Below are 20,499 nucleotides of genomic sequence, written 5' to 3'. Positions count from 1 at the left end.
ACTTTAAAGAATATTATATTCAAAAAATGAAAAAAATATATTTGCATGTATATATATAAAAATATAAAATTTGTTACTCTGAAGACCATTACATTAAAAAATGCAAATATATATAAAATTTGAGAAATGTATATCTGTGTGTGTGTGTGTGTGTGTGTGTGTGTATATATACACACACACACACACATATAATGTCTCAATATAAGGAGCTGCTCAATAGTTTCCCAAGTCTCTCAAGACATGACACCCCATAAACTGGCTTAGAATTAGCTGCAGTTACTTAAAAGAAATAATTGCACGCATGCAGATGACCAAATTTCATTTCATTTCACTTCTTCCTGAATTAAGAGTGAGTCAAAGATCAAGAGGACAGAAAAATGAACAAGCACAGTTTTTAAAAATTAGCTTACCACAATTGGCTTCATCTGAGTAATCCCCACAGTCATCCATCCCATCACATTTCCAAATTAAACTAATACAAATTCCATTCTGGCACCGGAAATTGAACTGGTCACAAATCTTGTGGAATTCAAGGTCATGGTCTAACAAAGGAACAAATTAACATGAGATAATGGTCATTCTTATGCTAAAAAGTTCAGCACAGAAGAATGCAAGAGGGATGAAAAAGACCAGAAAACTTCTCAAGGCTTTTTCAGATTTGAAAATTTTATGCAATATGCTAAGCCCAAGCTAAAAAATCAAAAGAAAGGAAACAAGACTAATCTGTCAGTGCTTTGACAACTACTACCTAAAAAGACCTCCACTACTTTATATATCCTGCAAGGCAGCCCAAGCCGGACCCCTGCCAGATCTAAGCTGGGTGAATAAATGTCCCTAAATTGGTCTCACCACTACCCTTCCTCCATGGCAGCACTTCCACCACATGAGGGCATCCCTGAGCAGCCCACTTACTACACCCAGCAAAAGCTGCATCCTCATCAGAGCCATCCCGACACTGGACGATGCCATCGCACACCATGTTCTGGAAGAGACACTGCTGTTGGTTTTTACACACAAAGTCCATGTAACGAGTACACAGGGGCTCTGAAAGAGTTCACAAACAGGAGATTCTAATTAAACAAATATCCATTAAGCAGCCACAATTTGCAAAGAAAGTCCTATGACAGAGACCTGAGGAGTACTACTAAGATAAATAAGACCTAGTCTCTCTGCCCTTAGAATTTAGTCTAGCCAGAGAAAAAATAAAAAACAACCTGAGAAGTAAAATGCACACTAAAATCTTTATACAAAACAAAGAGCCATAGGAAGCCTAAGGGGAAAGAGGTCATTCATCCCCCACAAACTTTAGTTGAGTTTGAGTGGATAGTTCCCTGTTGGGGAGGTGAGGAGGCTGATGGGATTTTGCTTTCCCCAGCATTATTCCGGGGTAACAAACTAAGCCTCAAGCCAAGGCTTGAAAGCTTGAAAACAACACCTTGGGATTTAAAGGAGGCTCAGTTCACAAAATGTCACATGAGTGGCCACTAGCAATACTAGATAGGTATATAACCAATGTTATGGAAACAGAATCAATGCCCACAATTTAGCTGAAGCTTCTCTCAGCCAAAGTCCAAGGACACCCCTCCTCTGGTGCTGCAAATCTGCCCTAGGGAGTGATGGTCAGCACACAAGCACCTCCTTGGACACCCACTGGTGCCCCTCACTGTGCTTACCACAGTGCTGCTCATCCGAGCCGTCTGAGCAATCGTGGAGCCCATCGCAGTGCTTGCTGGAAGGAATGCAGGTACCATTGGGGCAACGGAATCCATTGCACTTCTTCTCTGGAATTTGGTAAAGGATGAGAAAGAAGAAAGAAAAATCAGTGGCCAGGAGTCCTGAGAGGGATTTTAGATACCATCTCGTTCAATCCTATTGTTTTAGAGATGAGGAAACTAGAGGTTAAAATGTTTGAACACAGGGCAGCTAGAGCACTGGCCCTGGAGTCAGGGGGACCTGAGTTCAAATCTGTATTTAGCTGTGTGACCTTGGGCAAGTCACCTAACCCCACTGCCTTGCAAACACCCCCCCCCAAAAAAAAAACCAAACCCAACAAAACATAAGCAAGAGGCCCAAGATCATCTTGGCAGTAAACAGTTAAGCCTACACTACAAGGGAAAACTCTCTTTTTAATTTCTTTACAGTTCTTTGCCATCTACCTGCTTAACAATCACATTAGGGAAGGAGAACAGGCCATCTAAGACTTACCCCTGCTATCAATCATCTTAACAAACAGTAAAAGGTTAAAGACTTTGCCTGAAGACACAGCAAGTTTGTAGAGAAACAAAGAAGGGCCTTCAGGTCACACCTCTAGATCTGTGAATCTTGCCAAAAGGACACTGTCACCACAGGCCCAGAAAATCACAGTGAGAACTGACCCACTCTAGTCTCTGAGTCTCAAGGAAGCAACCCCATAGAGCAGGTAGAGCCATGAGGAATAAGGGCCAAAGCATTCCTTCTGGAAAAGGACCCAACCAAAAGAAATGCCCCCAAGCCCTTAAGTTGGGCTCGCTTAAAACTGTGAGGCAAGAACTAGTTTCCCCAGCTCAATAATCTCTCATTTCTCCTTTCCAGTGGAGATGGAGGCATCTGTACTTACCACAGTTGATAGGGTCCTCATCAGAGCCATCCTGGCAATCAGCATCCCCATCACATGCCCACCTCTGAGGGATACAGTGACCATTGCGGCACTGGAAGCTGGAGGTCTCACAGGTGTGGTAGATGGCTAACAACAAAATAGAAAGAGACAGCATCACCGCCACTGCCCTGTTAGTCTCCCCTGCCAGCCACTGGGGGAAGGTCTACCCGAGGCAGGGCCTTGACAGCTGGGGGAGGTTCTGTGGGTACAGCTTGATGAATGGGCTGGCACATCTAAAGACTACCTTTCAACAAGGTTTAAAAATCCCTGTGGAATCACCATGAAGCCCCATAAAAAAAATGTTAAACAAAGTGACCTTTCCCAGACTGATTGAAGCATGATTGGGAAAAGCCAAATACCTCCAGTCAGTGTGGGATACCTCTCTCTCTCTCTCTCTCTGTCTGTTTGTCTCTCCTCACACATGTGCTTTACAGAATTTCAACTGTCATTTATTTTTGCTTGCATGTGCCCAGACCTTTGCTGTAAATATAATGGTAATCAGAGGGACCTAGGACAACTCATGACTATGAATTTTGTTCTATTGTATTTAGAATTCTATTTCATTACATTTAATATTTTGTTATAGAGAGGTAGCACTCAAATTTTCTGTCTTTAATACTTATTAGTTGAGCAACACTGGAAAAATCATAAATTTCTCAGGGTCTCAGACATCTTTCTAAGTCTGTAGGCTGATGTATATTTGAATTGGTACAGGAATATTTCACACCAGGGGTTCCATTCAAGAACGAAATTAGAGACCTATCTCACCACAACCCAACAAAATAAAAAGAACAACACTAATGTCTTGTTTCTCATCTGTAAGTCCTGTGTCTCTAAAAAAAAGAATATAAGCTCTCAAGGACATAAACCATTTAATGGGTTTTTTACATTGCTGTTAGTGATTTTATGCTTTCACTCCCTAAAGGGTTATATGTAAACAACAGGTGTTCAATAAATATCTGATGACTTGGTGATACTTTTTCCTGAAATCCAGAAAATGTTCTCATCTGAATTCCTTCATTTATTCTCACCACAACTCTACAGGGTAAAGCTAGCTAAGAGTGAAAAAATCAAAACCCAGAAAGTGGTGGACTCAAGGGCTCCAAAAGTAAAGCCACATAAGAGCTAATGAGCCCCAAAGACTGGACCCTCTCTACCAGTGTAAATTAAACAGAGACTAAAATTAAAAACAAAAGAAAAGGCGACTGAAACTATGGCTCCAGGCTGTAAGGAAACCCCAATGGTTTAAAAAGATTATTCCAAATCTCAGGTTCAAGGGTGAAATTTCTGCAGGGTCTAAAGAGTGCAACAGTCTGCCTGCCTTTTCCACTAAATTTTTTCTTTCTCCTCCAGGGCAGAGAGTTGTTTAGACCTGTTTCCTATTTCCTAAGGAAGAGGGAAGGGGAGGGAGGGAGGGAGGAATAAAAAGGGAGGGGGAAGAGAAAGATAGAGAAGGGGGAAGGGAGAGGCAGGGGCAGGAAGAGGGGAGGAGAGAAGGGGGGAAAGGAGGGGGGAGAAAGGGAAGAAGAGGGAGAGGGGAGAGAGAGAGAAGGGGGAAGGGAGAGGAAGGGAGGGGGAAGAGGCAGGGGCAGGAAGAGGGGAGGAAAGAGAGAAGGGGAAGGGAAAGAGTGTGGGGAGGGAGAGAGATGCGGAGGAAGAGAAGGGAAACAGAAAGAGCAGGGGGAAGGGAGAGAGATGGGAAAGGAGAGAAAGGGGGAGAGAGAGGAGGAAAGAGAAAAGGGGGAAGGAAGAGAGAGGGGAGGGAGAAGAAGGGACAGGGAGAGAGGAGGGACAGAGGAAACAAAGAGGGAAGGGAGAGACAGAGGAGGTAGGGAAGAGGGGGAAGAGGCAGAATGTGTTAGAGAGGGTAACGGGTGCTTATCTTACTAAATAAAAGCAACCAATAACAAGCTATTTATATTAATTCAATGGCCTGATGTATACTGCAAGATTCCAATTTAACTCAAGTCCATTATAAAGATAATCTAAAGTGCAAGGAGATGGTAAGGCATTGTGGGTAAAATGTTGGACTTAAGGTCATAAAGACCAGTTGCGGTACAACTAAAGACAAGTTAGAACCTCTCTGGGCCTCATACAACTCTTTAAAACTAAAATAAGATAAGAAATAGCATTTATATATCACTTTATGGTTTGCAAAGTGCTTTAACAGGTCCTTCGCATTATGAAGACAAAATTAAAATGTCCTGAATTTCTAAATCACTTTAAAATAAATAGTATTTCTATCCTCATCTTATTGCTCGATCTCCTACAAGACCAGTGCAGGCAGTGTGCAAATAAACTCACCAGAGGATTTAATAAGTTATTGTCACTGGCACTTACAGTCCATTAGGTATCTTTTAAAAACACATTAATCTCCAGAAATGGGATTAAATATATCTGTCATGGCATATGAGGTATTAACCCAGGAACAGTGATTCTTTTACATGATTTTAATTTATTAATTTAACATGCCTAATAACCTTTCCAAATACCTCATCACATTTTTCTTTTTTCATGGATGGTTCCATGTCAATTAATAGACATTTTTCAGGGCTTTTTAATTTTAGTTTGAAACTAAAACTTCTTTCTTTTGGGTGGGGGGAAGAACAGGAGAATGAGGTAATCAGGGTTAAGTGACTTGCCCAGGGTGTCAAGGATCTGAGGCCGAATTTGAACTCAGATCCTTCTGTCTCTAGGACCAATCAGCTGCCTCCAAGCTAAAAATTCTAATCTTCTCCTTGTTTAGTCTTTCTGTGGCATTTGGTAAACCTTACACGTTTGGCCAAGCACCACTGGTATCTCCAAATGGCAGTTCTGAAGGCCTGTGGGAGTGTCAGTCACTGCCACCACCAGGTTATAACCATAGAAGCTGGAGAGCTACAAAGGCCCCATTCATTACAATCTTTGTTTTACAATCTCAACTAGGCCTTCCCTCAGAGTAACAAGGAATCTGAGAACACCTTCTGCCTTCCTAGACCTCCTTCAAGGATCAACCCAGACCCCATCTTATGCAAGATGCCTTTCCCAGAGTCTCTTCCTAATTCTACCCCAACTCCCCCACTGCTGGGATCTTTTCTGAGATAACCTTCCATATACATTTGTTCATTCATTCTCTCTCTCTCTCTCTCTCTCTCTCTCTCTCTTCCCCTTCCATATATACATACATACTTGCCTACGCATACCATGTATGTTTTATATAAATACATCTACATACACACACTTATTATATATGTATTTTTAAATAATGCAATATATATGTGTATATGGTTTGTGTGTGTGTGTGTGCATGTGTGTCTGTGTGTGTAGCTTGTTCATTCTTAGTCATTTACATGCTCTTCTCCTCACTCCCCATTAGAATGTGAGCTCCTTGAAGGCAAAGACCATGTCTTTGCCTTTTTAAAAAATATTCCCAGAGGGCAGCGGCTAGGTGGCACAATGGATAGAGCACTGGCCCTGGAGTCAGGAATACTTGAGTTCAAATCCAACTTCAGACACTTAAGAATTACCCAGCTGTGTGGCCTTGGGCAAGCAACTTAACCCCACTGCCTTGCAAAAACACTAAAAAATTTAAAAAAATAAAAAAAAATTCCCAGAGTTTATTACAGTACCTGGCAAATAAGGAATGCTTACTAAAATGCTTGTTTAGTATTGTTTAAGTGATATAAGATCAGTGAGAACACCCCACCCTTATTTTTTTTTTGATTGTACTGAATAATACTCCAGAGATAATAGAGGTTGAGTTTAAATTAGGTTAAAGGTATCTGGCAGAACTGGGTGGTCAATTTGTTTGGAAAGATTAAAAATACCCCTGAGAGTGGCAAGGGGTGAATTATGGGAAAACAGAATGCCAGAACCAGAAAGAATCAGAGAGATCATCTAATTCAATACCTTGGTTTTATGGATGATAAAACTGAGAGCCCAAGGTACCATGATTTTCCCAACATCACACCATTATGGGGCAACTCCAAACCATAATATGGATTTCCTGGTTCTGAAGGCTGAAGGCTTTCCTGTTCCATCATGTTGCCAGAGTGGCCAAGGTAAAATTCAGAATGGGAGCACCAGACACAGTCTAATATCTAATGAGCCCCTCCTTGATGGCTTGGACAAATCTGTCCTGCCGAGGCAGGACACAGCACAGCAATGAGAGAATGAACAAATGTATATGGAAGGTTATCTCAGAGAAGATCCTAGCAGTGGGGGAGTTGGGGTAGAATTAGGAAGAGACGGGGAAAGGCATCTTTCATAAGATGAGGTCTGGGTTGATCCTTGAAGGAGGCCTAGGAAGGCAGAAGGTGTTCTTGAATTGCCTTGTTCCTTGGAGGCCCAACACAGGCTCAGTGAATGAGGTTTCACCATTAGCCAAACCCGAGCAGGACCTTTCTTCTCTCCAGATGAATCATGACAATGAAAAGAAAGCATGGTTTCATTGCCTCCAGAAGGCTCGATTGTTTGAAAGTGCACAAGGGCTGAGGCTAACCGAAGGTCATCCTGTCTGACCTATTTTCTTTGGCTATTTGGTCACAGCTTAACTTCTTGAAGGAAATGGAAAGTCATGTGCACACATCTTAATGAGCTCCCATCTGACCTCAGACTATTTCAGGAAGAGGAAGAGTGAGAATTCTCTTAGAAAAGTTTGGAAAGGCAGTTCCTAGAACAAAATTTCAGCTGAGGGAGACAAGAGCTATAAATTCCTTCTATCAGGACTTCCAGAAAAAAGGGGGGAAGGGGATGTAGATGACAACCCCCACCCTGAGAAATGAAGTCGTTAATTCATTTCCAAGCACGGGCATGTGGGCTGAAACACAAGTTTGAGCGATAAGGTGATGTTAACAAGATATTCAATCATCTTACAATTTGCAAACAGAAGTGCCTAAGGGCTTCCCACTAATTTATAAACTTGTCACACATCCAAACTGGGGTTTCTTAATGATGGTCATGCCTTTCACGGCTTGACAATGATTCTGTCTTGGGGCTTGTTTTCTTCACCCTGCTGTGAGCCCTGATCCACATAATGATTCTATGCTGCAGGTCCAGGCATGCCAGTCCCAAATGTACCTCAAAACATTCTGGTGAATTCCACCAAGCTGTGTCACTTTTAGAGACAGCTCATCACCATCACAACAACAACAAGGGGAAGTTATTCAAATTCACCAAGATTCTCCTGACTCTTAGAGGTCAAAAAGCCAACACTAACCTGACTATATTAATGAATGAATGAAAGCAGGGGCTATGAGCTATGCGGAGTCATCTACACAGGAGTATGTGAGATAAGGTCCAAATGGAGGTAAATCCAAAACTATGAATAATAAAAAAGTCATCTATGTGTAATTACATAATAAGTGTGAAGAGACAGTAGCGGGGCGAGTATAGTCTCATTTTTTTTTACCCATTTATATTTTTAGTTAGGTAAACATTAAAATGAGTTGGGATTCTGAGTCCCCTGGGGTTGGAGCAGGATGGCAAGGCTACTCAGATTTATTAAGAGGTATAGAAAAGCTGAATTTTAAAGCTGTCTGAACACCCTTTGTGGATAATCCTCAACATGAAAATGATGATAGAATTATCTAAAAACCACCATCTAATGATAGGTGATTGAAAATAACAGCTGATGATAATAATCACCTAATTTTGCTTGAATTAGCAGAAGTATCTTACTGATACTTGTGTTTGTGTATACACACACACGTACACGTACACACACACACACACACACACACACACACACACACACAGTATAACTGTTTAGATTCACATTCTGGAATACACAATTTACTCAATTTGGGGGGGGGGGGTGATGAGAAGCCTTCTGAACCACTAACAAATCCACCTATGGGACCCTGGTTCTACCAGCCACTCACCTGAACAGTTGGCTTCATCAGACCAGTCCCTGCAGTCATTGTCCCCATCACACACCCAAGATGAGCGGATGCACATTCCTGAGCTGCAGTTGAATTCATCACTTCGACACTGGTGAGCTTCTAAAGGGGAGACACCAGAGCAATGAAATGAGAACAAGAGAAATCCCTGGTTGGGTCAGACTAATGAACCCTGTGCTAATTCTTTTGTCCATTTAAGCACAGTTCTCCTTCATGATGGGTTCAAGATGAGCCTAAACTTTTCTAATTCCTTAAGACAGTACTATTACAGAATCTATTCTCTGTGGGTTTATACAAATTTGTCTTGAAATTATGTATTGTCCTTATCATCCTATTATTATACACTATTAAATAAAAAGGCTGATAGGGTTGGGGTCTTTATTACCAAATAGCAGGATGCCACTGTGTCAAGAGTGAGGAAGGAAGAAGGGGTGAGGGTGCCAAGCATTGCTCCCTGCCCTTCTGCTTCTTAGGTTACTGCTCTTTATTGTCTGACAAGGAAATACTTCAAGGACAAAAGGGTTAGAAAACAATACTGTCCTCTTCATTCTCATCAATACAACCTTGAACAGATCAACCTGGATCCAGTGATGTCAATTATAACAAGCTGAAGAATGATATACAATCTCTGCCCTCAAGGTACTTTAGGCGATGGAAAAGAAATAGTTTTTTTCCCAAAGTCACCTTGAATAGAGGGACCTAACCATTGGGAGATAGCAAACAAAACAAACAAAAATGGAGGGCATAGAAATTAAAAAGGAAAAAATAAAACTGACTCACTTTCAGGCAGACTAGGTATGTGAGGATTTTTTAAAAACATTTTATTGTACCCAGACAGAGGACAGGACAATGGGGAGGGGTAGCCCTGCTTGTGGACTGGGAGCTCCAAACTGCTCTCTTAAGATTTTTCTGGAGTTTCAGAGATGTATCAGAGTGCTGCCCATCCCCTCAGGCACCCTCCAGTTACTTAGTATGTATTTTGCATTTACTGATCTGTGTTCTTATTGTTTTCTTCTATTAGAATCTAAGTTCCCTGAGGAGAAGGACTATTTCATTTTTGGCTTTGTATCAGCAACCTTTAGAATAAGGATGTGCCCACAAAAACACTTACTGAAAGATTATGTAGAAATTACGGCACTAAAGTAGAATAATTGCACTACAATATCCTATGCATTTGCTCTAGTACAATGGTCCAGGTAAAGAAGGATAAGGGGGTAGGAGGAGGTGGGCGCTGCTGGAGAAGAGCCTGCAAGGCAGAGGCCTTGACACCAAGTATCTTGCCTTGTAAAGAGGATCCATTCAACCAACTATCTGATGGATGCTCAGTCTCCTCAAATGAATATCCCTCCAGGGCAGATTTCAACCTATCCATGCCATCCTACCCAGGCAGTTCTTAAAATCATGACTGTGGAGCTGAGGCATTTTAGACTCTTGAGAGGCCATCCAATATCCTCAGTTTACAGTTCTTGAACTTTCCTTTTACTCTTCTTTAAAACTCTCTGCAGGTTGGCCTCAACTTCCTGGGTCAACTACAATTTTCTGGGAAGTTGCAAATCATCTCCAAATGGCCAAGTTTAATGGCCTTTTCTCAATCCTCATCTTTCCTGACCTCTCTGCCACCTCTGACATAGTCACTCTCCCCCCACCCAGCACTATTCTATAGGTTTTGGGGAGTCCTTTTTCCTGGTTCTTCTCCACCCATGTTCACAACCAAATTCATCATCTTTCCACCAGCCCTCCCTTCTTCTCACTTGATCACTGTCAACCAAGGCACCATCCTCCCAAGGACCCAGTCTCCCAATCTAGATGCTACCCACTCCTCATCATTTCTTGTACACAACTCCCATTTCAATATTTTGGAAAGTCCTCTTGATTGTACTTTTGTACCCTCACTCCCCAACACTCATTTTCTTGGTTCAGGAGTGTCTAACTTCAGACCTGAGGCATGACAAGAAGCTGTTGAAGAGTCTCCCTGCCTCTAGGCTCCATTCAGTACACTCAGTCCTCCACAGAGCTGTCACATTCATCTTCCCCCTGATGTGTCATCCTCTACTCAATAAGCTCCAGTGGCCCTGTCACCAGGATCAAATACAGAATCCTCTGTTAGAGCCCTTCAATATCCTCCCTCCCTCACTAGCTTTTAGGGATGCTTGAGGACCACAGTTGTGAAATAACAAAGGTAAAGGTTTAAAAGACCCTCTTGATCTCTTGTTGTTTTGCAAATATACTGGTTCGGTTTCTCAGAAGACCAGCATGACCCAACTCCTTTGTTTTTCCTGACCACTGGCTCGGTTTCTCAGGAGACCTGCATGACCCAACTCCTTTGTTTTTTCTGACATTGATCAAGAGTTGCAGGACCACAGGAGCAATGAAGTATGTATAAAAATGTGTAACTGTTTAACCAATGTGTAATGATTTAATCAATGTGGAACCTTTAACATGATGGGTGCTTAAGCTGGTAGCATGAGTTGTTCATGAGTATGGAAGCAGACTAAGATATAAGCTGCTATCTGAACCTAATAAACTTGGAGTGCTCACCATCTCTGGCTCTCGTCTCATTCACTGTAGCTGAGAACAGTCCTCTTCTGGCAGAGGACTCTCAAAGTAGCCAGTGCATCTTTTAACCAGCCTTCTTTCATTATTCACATGGGGATAATCCACTGGTAACAGGCCTCCTTTCTGTTTCTTAACTAGACTCCTCCATCTCCCAACTCCATGGACTTTCCCTGCCTATCATGCCCAGAATGTTCTCCTGACTTTCCTCCAGTTCCACCCCAAACCCTACTGTCTAATGAGTCTTTTTCTGGTCCACCTGAAGCTTTATGCTCCCTCTCTTGAATAGGTCTCATTTTTCCAGCTGTCACCAGTCTCCACACAATTGCTTGCCTATTGACTTCCCCACTAAATTGTGAACTTTCAGAATAGGGCTTGTCCCTTCACAGTATCTGACACAAATAAATGGTTGCTGACTAGGAAATAACTCAAATGCTTTTGTAAAAATTCCTTGTTTCAAAATTCTAAACATATAGGATCATAGAGCTATCACTAAAAGGGAAAAGAAAGGTCATGGGGTTCAACCTCCTAAATTCACAGGGAAACTGAGGCTTAGAGGTTCAGTAACTTTCCCATTAGCATATTGCTAAAAAGCATCTAAAAAAGAGAGCAATAGGAAAGTAGTTGAAGGCACCACTATGATGATGATGATGATGTTGATATTTTTCCTTTGTTCTTGAAGAATACCATGACATCAGAAGACCATGACATCAGGGAGGTGATGTCATGACAAACACATGAATTGAATTTGAGTGAGGGGGTCCTGTGCTAAGTCACTACCCTCACTTTCTCCTCCAAAGCCATCTGGGTCCAGTGGCCACATACAGATCAGGATGATTTTTGAGATGGCCCTGGACGCAAGGTAGTGAATCTGGTGACTTAGCTCAGCACCCCTCACTCAAATCCGCTTCATGTGCTTGTCATGGTCTTCTTCAAGAACAAAGAACAAACATCATCACAGATGAAGAAATTAGGATACAGAGAGCTAAAGCCTTGCCAAGGCTAACATGGTTAATAAGTATGTGAGACAATATATGGAACCAGGTCTTCCTGCCAAAAATCCAGCAAGATATCCTCTCTACCATGTTGCATGTTGTTCATCTCTAGATTCTCCATAGAAGGGGTATCTAATATGCTGAGAGAGGCAGAGGGAACCTTCTCTTCATTTTCCCCCCATTTCACCAACAGCAGTGCATCATTTGCTAGTCTATGTCCTACCCAGAAAAAAAAAAACTATTCTTGATGTAATTTATACCACTTCTACTATATATGTCCTTCCTAATAACACAATTTTGCATACTTATTCCTGCTATATGCCACTCCATTGCCCCAGAGAAACCCCATGACTCTGATCCATCAAAGAATATATAGTGTTCCATAATTCAGGGCCTTACCAGGAAAATGGTTTTAATAAAAGATGGCCTTCTATGGCAGGGAATAGTTCAAATTTAGTGGAACTATGAAGTTTCATATTTTCCAGATATGATTTAGTCCCTTATAGTTCTTCTATTCATAGAATCGTATAATTAAAGCTAGACAGAATCTAGGGGTTATCAAAACCCCTTCCTTTTACAGAAGAGGAAACCGAACAAGGAGGTCAAATGACTTGTCTGGAACCTGGAAATGACTTGCTAGCAAGTGTCTTGAGACAGCTTTGAAAGCCAAGTCTTCCTGATTTCAAGCTTAGCACTTTATTCATAGTCCATATAGTCTCTTAAATATTTTGGTCTTTACTTGAGGTCCATCAGCAATGTCTGCTCAAGAAATATACTTATAACGATGGAATGAATAGCTTAATGGGATGTCCTACACATTACAATTACAAAATGTCCTTCATGCCCCTCTGGGCAACATGCACAATTACTACTTGGTTTTTCTTCAACGTGGACTAATAATGTGCCAAGCCTTGTGGCATGGAGGACAACTACAAAGACAAATGAAACAGGCCTTGTCCTCAGGGAGATTATATTCTATTGGTGATCTCTTTTTTGAGAGACTGCAGCTCTCACTCAGCAAGTTCTATCACATTCTGGGGTCAGAGGCAACAGGCTTGGAGCCAGAAGGACCAGAGTTCAAATCCAGTCTCAGATACTTACTAGTTGTGTGACCTCAAGTCATCTACTCTTGATTGCCTCCACTTTGTCAAGAAAACCCCAAATGGGGTCATGAGGGGTTGAACACAATGGAAATGACAGAATGACAACAGTATTCTGGGGTCTGACACAACCAGTACAGCATCAGCCAGGTTTTTGTGGATGATTTTCTACCACATCTTCATAATCATATAACTGAACTGAGGGGGAAGAAGAAGGAACTTAGAGATCATGGGCTGAATTAGTGATTCAAGTGGCATGAAAGTAAAAATTTAGACTTTAAGGCACAAATAAAAGCTTGCTTCTTGAGAAAATAATTTATTATTTCTTGACTACCCCAAAATTGTTCAATTCAGGAGAGAAAAACCTAGACTTAAGTCTGACCCCCCCAAAAAAATGTCTCCCATATAGAAAAAAAAATAAAAGTTCATAAGATGTACAGCTAGAGTGATGGCTGTGTTCAATAATGTTCTTGCTCTAAATGAGCCACAAATGGAAGGCTTTCCTATCAGCATTAAACCTGTCATAATGATGCTCCTGACTGCATGGAATAGGCATTCAATAAATTTTTGTTTTAATATATTAAAAAGTCTTTAAATTCTTTGTAGCCTTCTCTCTGAAATAAAAAAAAACTAAAAACCTTGCCAACTCCCTATTTGAAGTATTGGGTAGTAGCAGCATAAAATTAATTTACTCAATCCAAAGGGAGTCCAGCTAGGAAATGAACTTTCTGTTTGGGGGACACTCTGATTCACTGACAAATCTCTGTGAGCAGACCTTTGTTCCCTTATCTCTGAGCTATGGGTGAGTGTTCTCTGCTGATACCAGAACAGGTCTTAGACTCTCACTTATATCAAGATAATCTAAATCTATCTTCCTCCTTGGAAGGGTAATCAATCTAACTGATAGAGTTCTCTGTGGTGTCCTAGTGACTCTTCCCAATAGTTAACCTCAACCTATCTTTAATCAGTTATTCCTGGAAGCAAGCTGGAAACCTGCCTCCACTCTGTTGGCAGGTGTGTATTCTGTGTAGCAAACGGGGAGACAGCCAGCTCTTAAAAGGCAGGACCCCAGTCACATTTTGGTGGTGTTGCTGTTTTCAGTCCTGTCTGACTCCTCAGGGCTCTCTATTCAAGGTTTACTTGATAAAAAATATTGGAGAGCTTTGTCATTTTATTCTCCAGCTCATTTTACAGATAAAGAATCTAAAGTAAACAGGGTAAAGTGACCTGCCCAGGATCACACAGCTAGGAAGGGTCTGAGACCACAATTGAACTCCAGAAGAAGGGACTTCCCAACTCCAGGCCCACCACTATCCACTACACCATCTTGCTATCCACCCAAGTCCATTAGACTCATTCAGCATGAAACAGCTGTAATCAGAGAACAAACAGGTGCTTGGTGCTTGTAATGTCTTCCAAGTAAAATCTAGTCAAATTTATAGAAAAACAAGCAAATCTACATATTTGGAATTTGCGGAATGGGAAGAAATTATCAATGGTCTCTCTAGTCAGTCTTCTACAGCCATTCCATTTCCAGAGGTTTCATTCATATTGTAACACCCAGAATTCTACTGGCCTATCAAATATTTCACCTGCCACAAAAAGTAATAGTTTGCTTTCATTCAGAGTCATTTTTCTTTCATATCTATTGTTTTACTTTATCCTCATAAAACCCCTGAAGAAGTCAGGGACTGTTCCATTTTACAGATGGGAAAGTAGAGGTCTAAGAAGACTGAAGTGACTTTTCCAAGGTTAAAGAATGTAATTTGGCGAGCAAGCTCTAGGATCCATGCCTTCCAACTCCCATAGTAGTATTATCATATAATTTTAATTTGATTTATATCCTGATGAAATGGGGGGAAAGAACCCTGGTAAAATGGTTTTAAATTTGGGGGTAAGGATAGGCTATCTAATTAGAAAAAAGCAGATTTTGGAGCGGGTGTTGGAAGCCTACTCTATCTTTACAACAACCCCAAGATATTCTTTAGCTGGTCTCTATATCAGCATCTTCAGAAACGAGCCCTCTTCTCCTCCCCTTACCACAGTGACTTTCATCACTATTGTCTCCACAATCATCCTCCATGTCACATTTGTAGGACTGTGGGATGCAGGTCCCCGATTCTTGGCATCGGAACTGGCTGTCCATATCACAGATGGTGGTAGCTAGCAGGAAAGAAGACACAAGGAGGAGTTAGAGGAGAGTGATGGTGTGACTGGGGACAACATTGCCCACTCTCCCCTCCCCCCCAACCACTCAGGGAGGATGCTCCATACCAGGCAGTGACACTCTTTTGAGACTATGAGCATTATAACTCATTTGCTATGAACCCCAACCCCTAGAGCCCCCCCACCTCTCTGATTACTCAATCACCAGCTCTCTATATCTCATTCTCTCCTCCAACCTCTCAATCTCTCTAATTCTTTCCTCCCCACCTCTGCCCTGTCCTTGATCCAACACAACCCAACCCAGTCCTTTAACTCTGGAATTCTCTTTCTGTAGAGTGGGATCCACGTCATCATGACCCAGAGGCTCTAGCTTCCCTCCCTGCAGCCCAGCCCCATCCTCTCCAGCCCTGACCATGCTTCCACTCTCAGCCCCTGACCTGCTGATCCTGGAGAGGGAGCTGAAATGCTCCTTGCTGCCCACTTCCATTCAAGCCTCTCCACTCATGTGCTTGCTTCCTCATTTCCACTTTATTCACAGCATGGTGGCCATTTTACATCGGCTCCCCAGGGATTCTTGCCTGAGTAGTTTAGTGCCTGAGTCATGGCCTTTCTCTCCTTTCCAACCCCTGCTCTGACCTGCTAAGCTACATGTTCAGTTCTGGTTTCTCATGAGAACATCAGCCCCATCTCACCAGTGACCCAAAGGACAATTTAAAAGCCTTCCCCCCAAACCCTCCCCTCTGCCCATAGAGGCACCCCATCCTTCCAGCCTCTCAGGTTTGTACAGTGGTGCTCTCCTCATGTTATTCACCCTCACCGCGCTTGGCCTATCAGTTGCCATTTCTACCTTTCTATCTCTTGCATCTGCACCCATTCATTTGGTCACCACCTTGGTTCTGAACCTCAGCATCCCTTAGCTAGATAATAACAGAAATGGTCATCTAATATACCTCCCTGGCTCCAGTCTCTGCCTGCTCCAGGACTGGCAAATTCCAATATACAGGCCAAACCCAGCCCCCATCTTATTTTTGCATTTGAAAATAAAGTTTTATTGCATTTTAAAATGAATAACTATCCATAACTCATGGACTGCACAAAAGCTGGCAAAACAGATTTGGTCTTCAGACAATAGTTTTGTTGACCCTCCTCTATACAACTGCCAAATGGTTAGGCTTTTTTCTCCTTTAGCCCAGATCTTATCACTTGACTCCTCTACTCAATAAATTCCTTTCTTGCTACCTCTAAGATAAATATAGACTTCTCCAGTTGGTCTTTAAAGCTGTTCGTAACCTGTCCCATCTACCCTTCCAGACTTATTGACCGACTATCACTCCCCTTCTTATATTATTCCATCCAATCCAAATGGCTCTTGTACTCCTGACACACAGCTTCTTTCCTCTCTCAAGAACTTTGCTCTGACCATTCCTGGACCTGGCGCATTCCACTTTGGAGATGTCTTCTCTTCCTTCGAGATGCATATCAAATACCACTTTCTGCATTAAGTTGATTTCTGATTCCCTCTTCATTGCCAGTGCCCCTCCTCTAACTGATGTGTTTATTCTCATTATATTTATTATGTCCCACATTCATATTTGTACTTGTCTCCCCAGTAGACTGTTCACTGAGGGAAAGGTTTGCTTCACTTTTTTTATATTTGCATGCCTACTATTTAGCCTCTTACACAGTCATAAATACTTGTTGATTGACTGAGACTCCAACTCCCATTTTATAGATTAAAAAAAAAATGAAGCTCAGAACAGGTCAATTATTTCCCTGAGGTCACAGAGGGAGGAAGTGACAGGGTTGGAATTTGAACTCTCACTCTTCTGACTGTAAATTCTACTAAACTTCACTACCTCTCTAAGGCCATGAACAAGACTTTTTAAAGTGCCTACTATCTGCCAAGCACTGGGAATACAAAGACTCAAAAGCCACTTGCAATGATGGTGTGCATACTCTACAAGAGAACAAGCTGGTACACAAGCACACACCCATCCACCAAAGAGCTGAGACTTGCTCCAATTCGAGCTCCTGGTCCAAGGGCCCAGAGAGCCAGGAGCTGCTAGTTCATGCTGGAGGCTGCCCTGTGAGCACCCACCAGAGTGGCAGTGGGCAGGGTCTATGGAGAAGCCAGAGGGGTAGATGTGTTGGTAGTCTGATCTGGGATTTCCTCACTTCTCTGTAATTGAGATATGAGCGGGAGACAGCCTGAGTACAAAAATGACAGGAGAGAAGGAGATGATCCTGGCCCCTTCTTGCTGAGAGAACATGTCTGAGAGGGGAGGCCATCTCCTGGAGCATCCTCCCTGGCTCCCTCTGCAACGGCCCTCAGCTGCCTTCTCACCATCACACTGAATAACCAAGAGAACACAAAGGCACCAGCTGTTTGAGCAAGCCAGGGTTCTTCCCATTTGTCAACAAAACACTGGCTCTGCTCCATCATGATAAGCATCACTATCCTGATGAGGAATGCCATCCATGGGAGGCAGAGATAGCAGTATCTTGGTTTCCAGGCATCACTTTCTAAACTTTGCTTCATTCATCTTCTCACCTTCCAGTTACTTCTCACTTCCCTGGTTTCAACTAATTGTAGTTTCAAATTGAGAAGAGCAGAGGGCTATCATTTCCTGATAAGGAAGTCTCAGTCCTGTTCCCCCCCCCCCGGGGGGGGGGGGGGGGGGCTCTTGTTCCCTAGCAAGAAGGCCTATTGGGATATGGCATCTCAACCTAAACAGAAGGTCAGAGCCAGTCCCATCTTTTATAAGGACAGTGACCAGATCTGTGGTTTCATTAGCCTAGGGGACTGCCACACAAGGAAGTTCTCTCTACCAATGCTGGTCAACACCTTTTCTGCCACATATCTTCTTGGATTTTCTGGTTCCAAGGTCAGCTCTCTATCTAGTCTCTGCCTTTCACACAAATGCCAATCTAAAAATATCTGCTTGCAAAATGGTTGAAGTGACAGCAAAGATAAGAAGATTCAAATCTAATACGCATAGTTTTGATCTTTTGAACATTCATGCCTTTCCCTTAACTATAGAAAATAAACTAGGACTGAGATTCAATTTTGTTACTCTTTACCTATTTTTCCCAACTCTACTTTTTTTTTGAAACATCCACTGAGACCAAGATTTTGGCAAATGGTCTTAAGATTAAACCCCCCCCCTCCCCCCAAAAGCATATGTAGCATCTCATGGAATGCATGATTTAATATCTCACCCTCTGTAATGAGCCTAACTGCAAAGAGTGGCTAATAGATCAGTAGGTTACATACATAGCATGCAATAAAGAAAACAGCCATAAATGACCAGACGAACATCTAAAACACGTCAGGTTGTTGCTAAGTGAGATAAATAAAAGCTCATGAGGTGAAATTGGGAAAAAAAAATTAATTTGGACTGCAAAAGGTCAACTATTAGAAAAACATGAAAAATGGGCACACATCTCCCTTGATAAACTATAAACTATTAAACTTTGATTTAAACAATGGCCAATAATGCTGTCTGCACTAAGGAAGTCATATCTTTGTATAAACTTGCTACAAAGAAACAAATAATTCTGAAGCTGTGAGAAGACTTAAATGAAGTTGACCCCTAAGTCTTCATTTAACATCCTCATTTTACAAAGGAGGAAATGAGACCCCAGAGAGATTAGTACTCCCCAAAAGTCTCAAAACTAGATATAATAGACAGTCTTACCCTGTAATGCCTATGGTGAAGTTTCAGTTATACTGTACTCAAGTTATGTACAACTCCTCGAATAAGGTAGTAATTTGCTATAATTTTAACAATACTAGATTTCTGTACAAAAGGCATAACTGAATGAGGAAACATTAACATTTCATTCTTCTTTCCCTCCCCATCCAAATTATCTGCTTCACCTTCACTGACTGCATAGATAATCTAGGTAGTTATCTATGTGGAAAAGATGTCTACTCCTTAAAGTCAAATGCTTTTGAATTTTGTTGTATATCCTGCTCTTGCCACTAGGTGTCTAATGAAGGCTTGGTGACTGACAGCAGACTCAACAATTACCTGAAAAGCACACTCCTCACTACCTGGGATACACAAGCTGAATTGCAAGCCTAAAGAAACTAACCCACATCCTATGGAAAGTTGACCCCATAAAAAGATGGGAAACCCGACCACCCAACCCAGCCAGGGGACTCACGGCAATTCCTCTCGTCGCTCATGTCCCCACAGTCATTGTCATAGTCACACCACCAAATGCTGTTGATGCAATTCCCATTGCTGCAGCGATATTGATTGCGGAGGCAGGTGTTTTCTAACCAATCAGGGAAGGTGAGAGGTAGGGAAACAAACAAACATCATAGTCATCACTACTGTTGAGTACACAGAACCATGAGTCTTTGGGGTTTTTACTTTCTCATCTTTACCTCAGGACCAGCATAGATATCGGGGAAGGGCAGGAAAAGACATCCACAGTGGGCAGGAGATATTTTTTCCTTACTTCTTCTTAAAGAAAAGCAAAAACAAAGAAAGAAACCAAAGAAAGGGTACAGGAACTCTGGAAATGACCAACAAGGATGGAGGTTCACTGGTCAGTGGGATAAAGGAAAACCCAGTCCCCTATAATAATACTGGGAAAGATTATTCACAGATTATTATTTTAACATTTTAATGGGGAACCAGACCATTCTATATTTAGGAAAAAAAATTCAATTTATTATCTTACTAAATTATTTGGCTTTTTTCACAGGGATTTTTGAAATTTATTATTTATTTGAAATTATTATTTATCTTATATGACTTTGTTTTAATAAGACAAGTATTCTTTACTTCCCATACAGAAAAAAAACAAAATTTTTTTAAAAAGAAATTGAGCTAAGGCAACACATGGAGATCTTTGTCTTTCAATGGCCAGGTTAGGTTCAAATAACAGACACTGAAACCACATTTCTTACTCCCCAAATGTGATACTGATTCTGACTATTAAATTTCAAATAACTCTGAGCTGTCATATAGTACTTAAGAATATGTGCTCTTTTTCCATGGGGAAAAATTTGTCTTTTTTTTCTATTTATTTTTCTTAGGAGTCTAAAGCACTGCCATTGTATATTTAGCTGCCCAGTCTGTAAGACTGCTGAGAGAGGGGAGCATATGATTACAAAGAAAACACCACCTGCGGCAAATGCAAAGGAGGAATTTTGG

General features: G+C 41.7%; 1 protein-coding gene across 1 annotated transcript in view; it reads right to left on the bottom strand.

Moving 5' to 3' along the window:
- SORL1 (sortilin related receptor 1) overlaps positions 1–20,499 on the bottom strand; it is a 198,660-nt gene that overhangs the window by 38,953 nt on the left and 139,208 nt on the right. The window contains exons 23-29 of the mRNA XM_074215297.1: positions 19,499–19,612; positions 15,203–15,325; positions 8,497–8,616; positions 2,597–2,722; positions 1,674–1,781; positions 913–1,044; positions 411–542 (exon numbers count right to left, since the gene is read on the bottom strand). Coding sequence (XP_074071398.1) covers positions 411–542; positions 913–1,044; positions 1,674–1,781; positions 2,597–2,722; positions 8,497–8,616; positions 15,203–15,325; positions 19,499–19,612 — 855 coding nt within the window. The remainder of the gene's footprint in view (positions 1–410; positions 543–912; positions 1,045–1,673; positions 1,782–2,596; positions 2,723–8,496; positions 8,617–15,202; positions 15,326–19,498; positions 19,613–20,499) is intronic.

Source organism: Macrotis lagotis, chromosome 1, assembly GCF_037893015.1.
Source record: "Macrotis lagotis isolate mMagLag1 chromosome 1, bilby.v1.9.chrom.fasta, whole genome shotgun sequence".
NCBI lineage: Eukaryota > Metazoa > Chordata > Mammalia > Peramelemorphia > Peramelidae > Macrotis > Macrotis lagotis.
Note: the sequence above shows the minus strand (reverse complement) of the source record. Positions and strands in the feature narration are given on the sequence as shown.